Source organism: Chiloscyllium punctatum, chromosome 36 (genome assembly GCF_047496795.1).
Source record: "Chiloscyllium punctatum isolate Juve2018m chromosome 36, sChiPun1.3, whole genome shotgun sequence".
In the NCBI taxonomy this organism is placed as follows: Eukaryota; Metazoa; Chordata; class Chondrichthyes; order Orectolobiformes; family Hemiscylliidae; genus Chiloscyllium; species Chiloscyllium punctatum.
This window is the reverse complement of record NC_092774.1, coordinates 9,410,122-9,419,687: the sequence shown is the minus strand read 5'-3', so window position 1 is coordinate 9,419,687 and position 9,566 is coordinate 9,410,122. Positions and strand designations below refer to the sequence as shown.

General features: G+C 54.5%; 1 protein-coding gene across 1 annotated transcript; it reads right to left on the bottom strand.

Moving 5' to 3' along the window:
* Positions 1-223: 223 nt before the first annotated feature.
* LOC140460223 (uncharacterized) lies at positions 224-7,645 on the bottom strand. Its single transcript, XM_072554650.1, has 2 exons — positions 7,572-7,645; positions 224-6,359 (listed from the first exon to the last, which is right to left on the bottom strand). The coding sequence occupies exon 2, from the start codon at positions 6,059-6,061 to the stop codon at positions 5,303-5,305; it is 759 nt and encodes a 252-aa protein (XP_072410751.1). The 5' UTR covers positions 6,062-6,359; positions 7,572-7,645; the 3' UTR covers positions 224-5,302.
* Between the last annotated feature and the right edge of the window lie 1,921 nt (positions 7,646-9,566).

Sequence of the window (9,566 nt, the reverse complement as noted above, 5' to 3'; positions counted from 1 at the left end):
CAACATTGTGGGCCGACCGGCCTGTTCCTCTGCTGTGCTGTTCAATTTTAATTGTGGTCAGGGAGGGGGGAGGTCATGGCCGAGTGGTATTATCACTAGATTATTAATTCAGCGATGCAGCTAGGGTTCTGGCGATCCTGAGTTCAAATCCTCCCATGGCAGATGGTGAAACGAGAAGTTGGTAAAAGAGGAAAAGAAAAACTTGGAACTAAGAGTCTAATGATGCTCATGTAACTGTCTTCAATTCTGCTTACAGTCTCCTTCTGGTTCATTAACACAGAAGGCATGGGTTAGTCAGTTTGCGAATGACGCCCGAGACCGATGGTATAGTGGACAGTGAAGGTTACCTCAAATTACAAAGAGGTCTCAAATAATTGGGTCAGTGGGCTGAGGAAGGGCAGGTGGAGTTTAATTTGGGATAAATGTGAGGTGTTGTAGTTTGGTAAAACAGACAAGGGCATGGGACTTAAACAGTTTATGGTAGGGCTTTGGCTGGCGCTGTAGAACAGAGAGAGAGACACCTAGCGGTTCAGGTACATCATTTGCCTCATATATAGGCGGGGGGGGGGGAGGGTTAAGTAGGCATTTAGCACGCTTGCCTTCATCATTCAGAGCTTTGAGTATCGGAGTTGGAACGTCATGTTGAGGAGGTCAGCGAGCTCTCAGGAATACTGTATCCAGTTCTGGTTGCTCTGTTATAGGAAGGATATTATTAAGCTGGAGAGGATTCAGAAGAGATTTACCAGGATGTTGCCAGGATTGGAGGGTTTGAGTTATAAAGGAGAGGGTGGATAGGTTGGGGCTTTGATCACTGGAGCATAAGAGGTTGATAAAGTCATGAGGGGTAAGGGTGAGACAGCTGTCTTTTCCCTGGGGTGGGGGAGATTCAAGACCGGGGGACATATCGTTAAGGTGAAAAGAAAAACATTGGAAAAAGACATGGGGGGTGGGGGGGGGGGGCAATTTTGTTTTTAGACACAGAGTGTTTGGGTGTGGAATGAGCCTCCAGAGGAAGTGGTGGATGTGGGTACATTTAATGTGCTTTCGTGAAGAAATTCTGCCATCCTTACTGGTCTGGTCCACACGTGACCCCAGACCTGCAGAAATACTGCCCCCTGGACAATTAAAAATGGACAATAAATGCTGGCCTAGCCAGCAACACCCACATCCCCTGAACAAGTAGAAAAAAAAGATTCATCAGGGTCCAAAGATGTGCAGGTCAGGTGAATTGGCCATGCTGAATTGCCCATAGTGTCAGGTGCATTAGTCAGAGGGAAATAGGTCTGGGTGGGTTACCCTTTGGAGGGTCGGTGTGGACTGGTTGGGCTGAAGGGCCTGTTTCCACACTGGAGGGAATCTAATCTAATTCATGACATATTTTCTGTTGCATAATGAATTAGTGGCCAATTGCGTTAACAGTCAGGAGGCTAATTGTTTTTTTTTTAAAAATCCCAATCGTTTCCATTAACACTCAAGAGTTGTATTACATCAATAATTTGCCAGTTCTGTTCCAGTTCCATGAAGTGAGTAATCCGAAGGGTATCACATTCATAACCAGAGTCCAAATTAATCCGTTGATAAGCTCCCTGTCTGCTCATTAGCTGACGATTCACCACTCCGCTACCCCATCAACAAGCCTCATTATTGCCCCCCCCTCCTTTGTTTGTGCCCCACCTCCCCCCCACAAAAAAATTATTACTCTGGGGGGTCACACACAGTCTGGAGCATTTTTGCACAGATGACTGGGTTTAGGTATGTAGGGGGTGGGGGGGGGGGGGGGTGAAGGAGGTGAATCCCGCCAGCTTGCAGAAAAGGTTGTGCCCCTCGCTGAGTTTCCAGCCAGGCTAGGTCGAGAAACGCATTTCAAAACCAGACCCCCTCCCCTGCCGTGCTCAGTGAGATGCCCCTGTAGTTGCTGCAGTCTTCCTGTAATCAATGAGGGCCTTTTGGATTCAGGCTGGAACTGATCTGTCCTCCCAGCTTTACTCTGGCTGCCTAGATTGGTTCATCTTGTTTACTAGATCTCACGTACTGTTCATGTTTGCTTTTAAGTGCGGAGAGTTGAACAGTACAGAAACCAGACCCTTCGGTCCAACTCATTGAAAAAGCAAGTCAAATTATTCTATCCATTCCAGATTCAGAAGGAACTGTGGTGGCGTGGAACTGTGCCTTTAGATTGGAGACAGAATTGATTCAGAGTTCCATTTCAACAAGCACCACTGAGTCAGAGGTAACAAAGGGCCTGAATAGTTCGTGAAAGCATTTTGTCCGCTACAGTGTTCAATGCTCAAAACCTCTGTCAGTATTTATGTGAGCAAAGCCCCATCCAGTCCAATAGAAAAATCACAAAGGGGCAGCAGGAGAATGGGACTCTCGGTGTTTGATCAAAGCACCTGTGTGAGGCTGTCATTACCCACGACAGCTCAAAAATCGATGGTCCTTTTTAACATTCAGGGCTCCTTGTCCAACTTAACCAGGAGCCAAAAAGCCCTTGGGAAAGCATCAGATGCTGGGAGGCAGGCAGCATAGCCACGCCCAACCCCACGGGACGTATCTTTGCTCCTGGCGGTGAGGACTTTGCCAATTTTGGGACAACGCTGGGGAATGGTGGGACTCCAAACATCATACATAGCACGTCAGGTCTACACTGTCGAGAACAGGTTGGATGGCTTGATGTACAAACAGATCCAGTGTTTGTTTGCACAGCGTCTCTCCGTCTGTCGATGAGTCCCTTGGGCGTTGTCCAGGTTTGGCAGGGTTCTGGATGCTGGAAATGACGTCATGCAGTTGGTCGGTTTTGCTTTTAACATCCGTGACTGACGTCACTGAAAGGAATGCGATGGCCCAGTGGTATTATCACTGGGTTGTTAATCCAGAGACTCTGGTGATGCCAGTTCAAATCCTCCCAGGGCAGCTGGTGGAATATGAATTAAGAGTCTAGTGGTGTTGATTGTTAGTGGGAAAACCCATGTGGTTCACTCATGTCCTTTAGGGAGGGAAACAGCCATCCTTACCTGGTCTGGCCTACATGTGACTCCAGACCCACAGCCAATGTGGTTGAATCTTAAATGCCCTCTGGGCAAGACGTTGGGCCTGGGCAATGACATACTCATTCGTTTAATATTTTTCTTTCATTGAGGCGGCACGGTGTCTCAGTGGTTAGCACCGCTGCCTCAGAGCACCAGGGACCTGGGTTCAATCCCACCCTCAGATGACTATGTGTGTGTGTGTGTGTGTGTGTGTGGAGTTTGCACATTCTCCCAGTGTCTGCATGGGTTTCCTCCCACAGTCCAAAGATGTGCAGATTAGGGTGGATTGGCCATGCTAAATTACCCATAGTGCCCAGGGATGTGCAGGTTAGGGTGGATTGGCCGTGCTAAATTACCCAAAGTGCCCAGGGATGTGCAGGTTAGGGTGGATTGGCCATGCTAAATTACCCATAGTGCCCAGGGATGTGCAGGTTAGGGTGGATTGGCCATGCTAAATTAGCCATCATGCCCAGGGATGTGCAGGTTAGGGTGGATTGGCAGTGCTAAATTACCCATAGTGCCCAGGGATGTGCAGGTTAGGGTGGATTGGCCATGCTAAATTACCCATAGTGCCCAGGGATGTGCAGGTTAGGGTGGATTGGCCATGCTAAATTAGCCATCATGCCCAGAGATGTGCAGGTTAGGGTGGATTGGCTGTGCTAAATTACCCATAGTGCCCAGGGATGTATAGGTTAGGGTGGATTGGCCGTGCTAAAATACCCATAGTGCCCAGGGATGTGCAGGTTAGGGTGGATTGGCCATGCCAAATTACCCATAGTGCCCAGGGATGTGCAGGTTAGGGCGGATTGGCCGTGCTAAATTACCCATAGTGTCAGGTGCATTAGCCAGGGGTAAATGTAGGGGAACAGGTCTGGGTGGGTTACTCTCCGGAGGGACTTGTTGGGCCGAAGGGCCTGTTTCCACTCTATAGAGGGAATCTAACCTCTGTTCTGGGCTCCACCTTTACCAGATCTTGCTGCTGGGTCTGAAACGATTAAACTCAGCGCACGGCCTATCATTGTGGCTCACTGCTGCACAATACTTCATCCAGTCCTGGTCTTCCTGTTAACGGGAAGGCTATTATTAAGCTCCAAAGGGCTCAGAAGAGATTTACTGGGATATTGCCGGCGATGAAGAGGCTTGAGTCATCTGGGGTAGGCCGGGACTTTCTTTCATGGTTGTGCTGGAAGCTGAGATTTACAGAGGTTTATAGAATAAGGAGGGGCATAGATAAGGTGAATTGCACCTGTCTTTTTCTTAAGGTGGGGCGTAGGATTTCAAGAGCGGGGGGGGGCATATTTTTAAGGTGAGAGGAGAAAGATCTTTTTCAAAAAGGACCTGAGGGGCAATTGTTTCACACAGAGGACAGTGTGTGTGTGGAATGAACTTCCAGAGTAAGTGGTGGTTGTAGGTGCAGTTTCAAGGTTTAAAAGACATTTCGATAAGCACACGAGTAGGAATAGGGATATGGGCCGGGGAGGGGGGCGCGGGCAAGTGGGACGCGTTCAGTTTGGGGATTATGGACTGGTTGGGACGCCAGGGTCTGGTTCCGCGCTGTGTATGACTCTGCAGGGCACAGCAGGCTGGATGGGACGGCAACATTGCTAAATTACCCATAGTGCCCAGGTTTGTAGGTTCAGGTGGATTGGCCATGCTAAATTACCCATAGTGCCCAGGGATGTGCAGGTGAGGGCGGATTGGCCGTGCTAAATTACCCATAATGCCAAGGATGCATAGTTTCGGGTGGATTGGCATGCTAAATTACCCATAATGCCCAGGATGTGTAGGTTTGGGTGGATTGGCCATGCTAAATTACCCATCGTGCCCAGGGATGTACAGGTTAGGGTGGATTGGCCGTGCTAAATTACCCATAGTGCCCAGGGATGTGCAGGTTAGGGTGGATTGGCCGTGCTTAATTACCCATAGTGCCCAGGGATGTGTAGGTTTGGGTGGATTGGCCGTGCTAAATTACCCATAGTGCCCAGGGATGTGTAGGTTAGGGTGGATTGGCCGTGCTAAATTACCCATAGTGCCCAGGGATGTGTAGGTTAGGGTGGATTGGCCGTGCTAAATTACCCATAGTGCCCAGGAATGTGCAGGTTCGGGTGGATTGGCCGTGCTAAATTACCCATAGTGCCCAGGGATGTGCAGGTTAGGGTGGATTGGCTGTAGGAAAGGCAGGGTTACAGGGCTGGGGAGGGAGGTTGGGTCTGGGTGGAACGCTGTCCGGAAGGTCGGCGCAGACTGAACGGACCGGGGCCACCCCGCTGCGGTCACTTGTGGACTCGCTGGTGCGACAGGAGGTGCTGCGGCTGAGTGAAGGCCTTCCCGCAGACCGAGCAGGCGAAGGGCCTCTCCCCGGTGTGGATGCGCCGGTGGGTCTGCAGGTGGGACGAGCGGGTGAAGCCCTTGCCGCAGACCGAGCAGGCGAAGGGCCGCTCGCCGCTGTGGATGCGCTGGTGCGCCCGCAGGTTCCAGGCGTGGGTGAAGCCGCTGCCGCAGACCGGGCAGGAGAAGGGCCGCTCGCCGGCGTGCCCGCGCTGGTGCCGCAGCAGGTTGTTGGACTGGGCGAAGCACTTGCCGCAGGCCGGGCAGGTGAAGGGCCTCTCGCCCGTGTGCACCCGCTGGTGCTTCAGCAGCTGCGAGGAGTTGGTGAACCCCTTGCCGCACTCGGAGCAGGCGAAGGGCCTCTCGCCGGTGTGCACCCGCTGGTGCGTCTGCAGGGTGGTGGACTGGGTGAAGCCCTTCCCGCACACCGAGCAGGTGAAGGGCCTCTCGCCGGTGTGGACCCGCCGGTGAGCCGTGAGGTTGGACGAGCACCGGAACCGCTTCCCGCAGTACGTGCAGCTGAACGGCCTCTCCTCGGTGTGAGCCCGCTGGTGCGACTGCAGGCAGAAGGACTGCGCAAAGCCCTTGCCGCACACCGGGCAGATGAACGGCCGCTCCCCGGTGTGACTGCGGTGGTGGTTCTCCAACTGCGATGGGTAGCTGAACGCCTTCCCGCAGTCGCCGCATTTCCACGGTTTCTCCATGGCCTGGTCTCTCCCTCCGGGTTCCGATAACCAGTTAAACGTTCATCCACGTCCACACGCACGCCTACCACTGTGGATGGTGCGATGTTACTGAGGGCTGCGTAACTGGCTGATGGCACTGGAAGACTCTCACGTGGGTGTGTGCCCGCCGTTGCGGTCTCACTGAGGTTTGAAAGCCAGCCGGCAAAACGACACACATGTTCTCTTTCCTTCCCACCTTCAAAGGCCAGGTGCCTGTCAAAACTCAACACACTGCTCGGTTCGAGTGTTCCACCTGTGAATCCTCTTCCTCAGCACCCTGTCAAAAGGAGGAGTTCGCAAACATTGCTTCTGGCAGCACGGCAAGGAACCCGGGAACGTCGACAGTGTCGGCGCAGGCCCTCCGGAGGATCGCCGCCACATCCACCCCTCTACCCCGTAGCCCAGCATCTCCCCACATGGCTCATCCTCCCAGCCTGGACACTAGGGGGCGACACGGCACAGCCAAACCACCCCGAAAGCCTGCACGTCTTCGGACTGTGGGAAGAAACCGGTGCACCCGGAGGAAACTCGCAGTCACGGGGGAGAGAAGGTGCAAACTCCGCGCGGAGAGACAGTCGCCCCCCCACCCCCACCCCCACCCCCGAGGGTGGAACCGAACCCGGGTTCCTGCCATGAGCCACCGCGCCATAGTCATTCCCATCGACCGCCAATCGAATGTCAAAAAAAGCAAGGCGGGGGATTTTAAAGGGACGCGCAATCGGATGTGGGGGGAATGCACGGAGGTCTCAGCAGAGAAAAGAGCCCCAATGGTGCAGCCCCTGGGGGTTGGGGGGCTCAGCGACCTTGGGTATGGGAGCAATGGAGCATCCATCCCCTCACCAAGATGGCGGCCGGGTGGGGGCAGGGCAACCAAAGGGAACGGGCAGCCCCTTCAGACTACTTTCCCTTACCAAAATGGCCGCCGGTGTAACAAAGGGTGTTGGGGGGGTCACGCCCAGTTAGTTCCCCTCACCAAGATGGCGGCCGGAGAGAGAGAGAGCGAGAGACAGACCCGCCCATCTCGTCCCTCACCAAGATGGCGCCCGGAGCCGCGGTGAGAGGGAGCCCAAGCCCGTCTCGTCCTTCACCAAGATGGCGCCCGGAGCCACGGTGAGAGGGAGCCCAAGACCGTCTCGTCCTTCACCAAGATGGCGCCCGGAGCCGCGGTGAGAGGGAGCCCAAGACCGTCTCGTCCTTCACCAAGATGGCGCCCGGAGCCGCGGTGAGAGGGAGCCCCCGCCCGTCTCGTCCTTCACCAAGATGGCGGCCACCGCGACGACATCTCGCCTCCCAACCCCCCCCCCCCCCCCCGCCGCCCTTCAGGGGGCCTCGGGGGTAAATATCGAAATCTTACTCCGGGCCTCCCCCCCCCCCCCCCCCCCCCGCCACTCAGGGTGTTCATAAACAACCCTAAGGTTAATTTGCACCCCCCCTTCCCCCGGGGGGAGGGGGCGGTTCCCGGTTCCCCCTCTCATTCCCGCCGGCTCACCGCCATTCCCGGAACCCGCGGACCGTCCGCCTCCCCGCACGCCGGCACTGCGCATGCCCGGCCGTGCCGCCGCCGTCGCGACTGGGAGGGGAACGGGCTGCGCGTGCGCGTGCGCGGCGCCGGCACGGCCGGCCGCGCATGCGTGCCGCCGGCACCGCTCCCTCCTCCAACCTTCCCCACCCCACCGTCCCTTACCAGGCCCCACCGCTGGAGGGCGCGGCGCCGCGCTTTCGCCGCCTCCACCTGGTCCAGGGACCCTTCGGCCCGTCCAGCCCATGGCGACCCTCGCTCCAAGTTCAAACCAGTCCCCCGCCACCTCTCCGGCGTTTAATGGAATGAACTGAAAACCTGTGGCTGGAAAAGCTTTCCCAGCCACACATTTACAGCCCTGATCTCCAGCATCCCCAGTCCTCACTTATCTCCTTAAATGGAATGAACTGCCAGAGTAAGTGGTGGGTGCAGGTTGAGTCACAGCATTTGAAAGGCATTTGCATCGGTACCCGAAAAGCTAAAGGTTACCCTGATGGTAAATGAGCCAAACGAGGCATGTGGGACCAGTTTAGTCTGAGGAAGATTTGACGCCAAGGTAGCGGACAGTGAAGAGCCCAGTGGGATCTTGCTCGACTGGACCAAGTGAGCCCAAGGAATGGTAGATGGGAGTTTAAGTGAGTTCAGCAATTTTGGTAAGGCAGACAAGCTGGGGAATGTTGCTGAGCAGAGGGACCCTGGGGTACAGGTCCTTCAAGGCGGAGTCACAGGCAGACAGGGTGACGAAGTAGGCATTTGGCACCGCTTGCCATCATCGGTCAGAGCACTGGGCATCGGAGTTGGGACGCCACGTTGCGGCTGTACAAAACATCACTGAGGCCACTTTTCGAGTTTTGGATTAGATTAGATTAGATTTACAGTGTGGAAACAGGCCCTTCGGCCCAACAAGTCAACACCGCCCCGCCGAAGCGCAACCCACCCATGCCCCTACATCTACCCCTTACCTAACACTATGGGCAATTTAGCATGGCCAATTCACCCTGACCCTGCACATCTTTTGGACTGTGGGAGGAAACCGGAGCACCCGGAGCAAACCCTCACAGACACGGGGAGAACGTGCAAACTCCACACAGTCAGTCGCCTGAGGCGGGAACTGAACCCGGGTCTCTGGCGCTGTGAGGCAGCAGTGCTAACCACTGTGCCACCGTGCCGCCCAATTTTGCGTACAATTCTGGTCACCCTGCTACAGGAAGGAATGTTGCTAAACTGGAGAGGGTGCATAAAAAGATTTACCAGGATGTTGCTGGAACGGGGAATGTTTGAGTTATCGGGCGGGGCTGGATAGAACTGCGACCTCTTCCCCTGGAACATCAGAGGCTGATGGGGTGACTTATAGAGGATTATAAAAGCGTGTGGGGCTGAGGTAAGGTGGATAGGCGAGGTCTCGTTCCCCAGAGTAGGGGAGGCCCAAACGAGAGGTTTAAGATGAGAGGGGAAAGATTTAAAAGAAACCTGAGGGGCACTATGTTATGCAGAGGGTGGGGTGTGTATGGGATAAGGAAGTGGTAGAGGCTGGTACAATTCCAATGTTTATCCGGACGGATACATAAATAGGCAGGGTTTTAAGGCAAATGGGACTAGTTCAGTTTAGGGCAACTTAGCCCCATCCTTCTCCCTCACCCTGAACAAGTAACACATTCCCACTTGAGATGTCCAACTCATTTTTGGAAGTTGGATCTACTCCCACCAGGAATTCAGACAATATCGTGGAGATCATCCGACGCCCAATGAGTAAAATTAATCTCCTCCTGGCCCCTGCTCCGGATTTCTTTCTTCTCCCCATTATTTCGGAGCTGCGTGCTGTGGTCACCAAACACCCTTGCAGTGTCAGTCATTTCCTCCTACTGTCCGTCTCATAGCGTTCGAACTCCTCTGGTCTGAGGAACGTCTCCAGTCTCTCTCTGTGCTCAGAAACACATTTGGGGATTAAACAGGCGCCCGAAACTC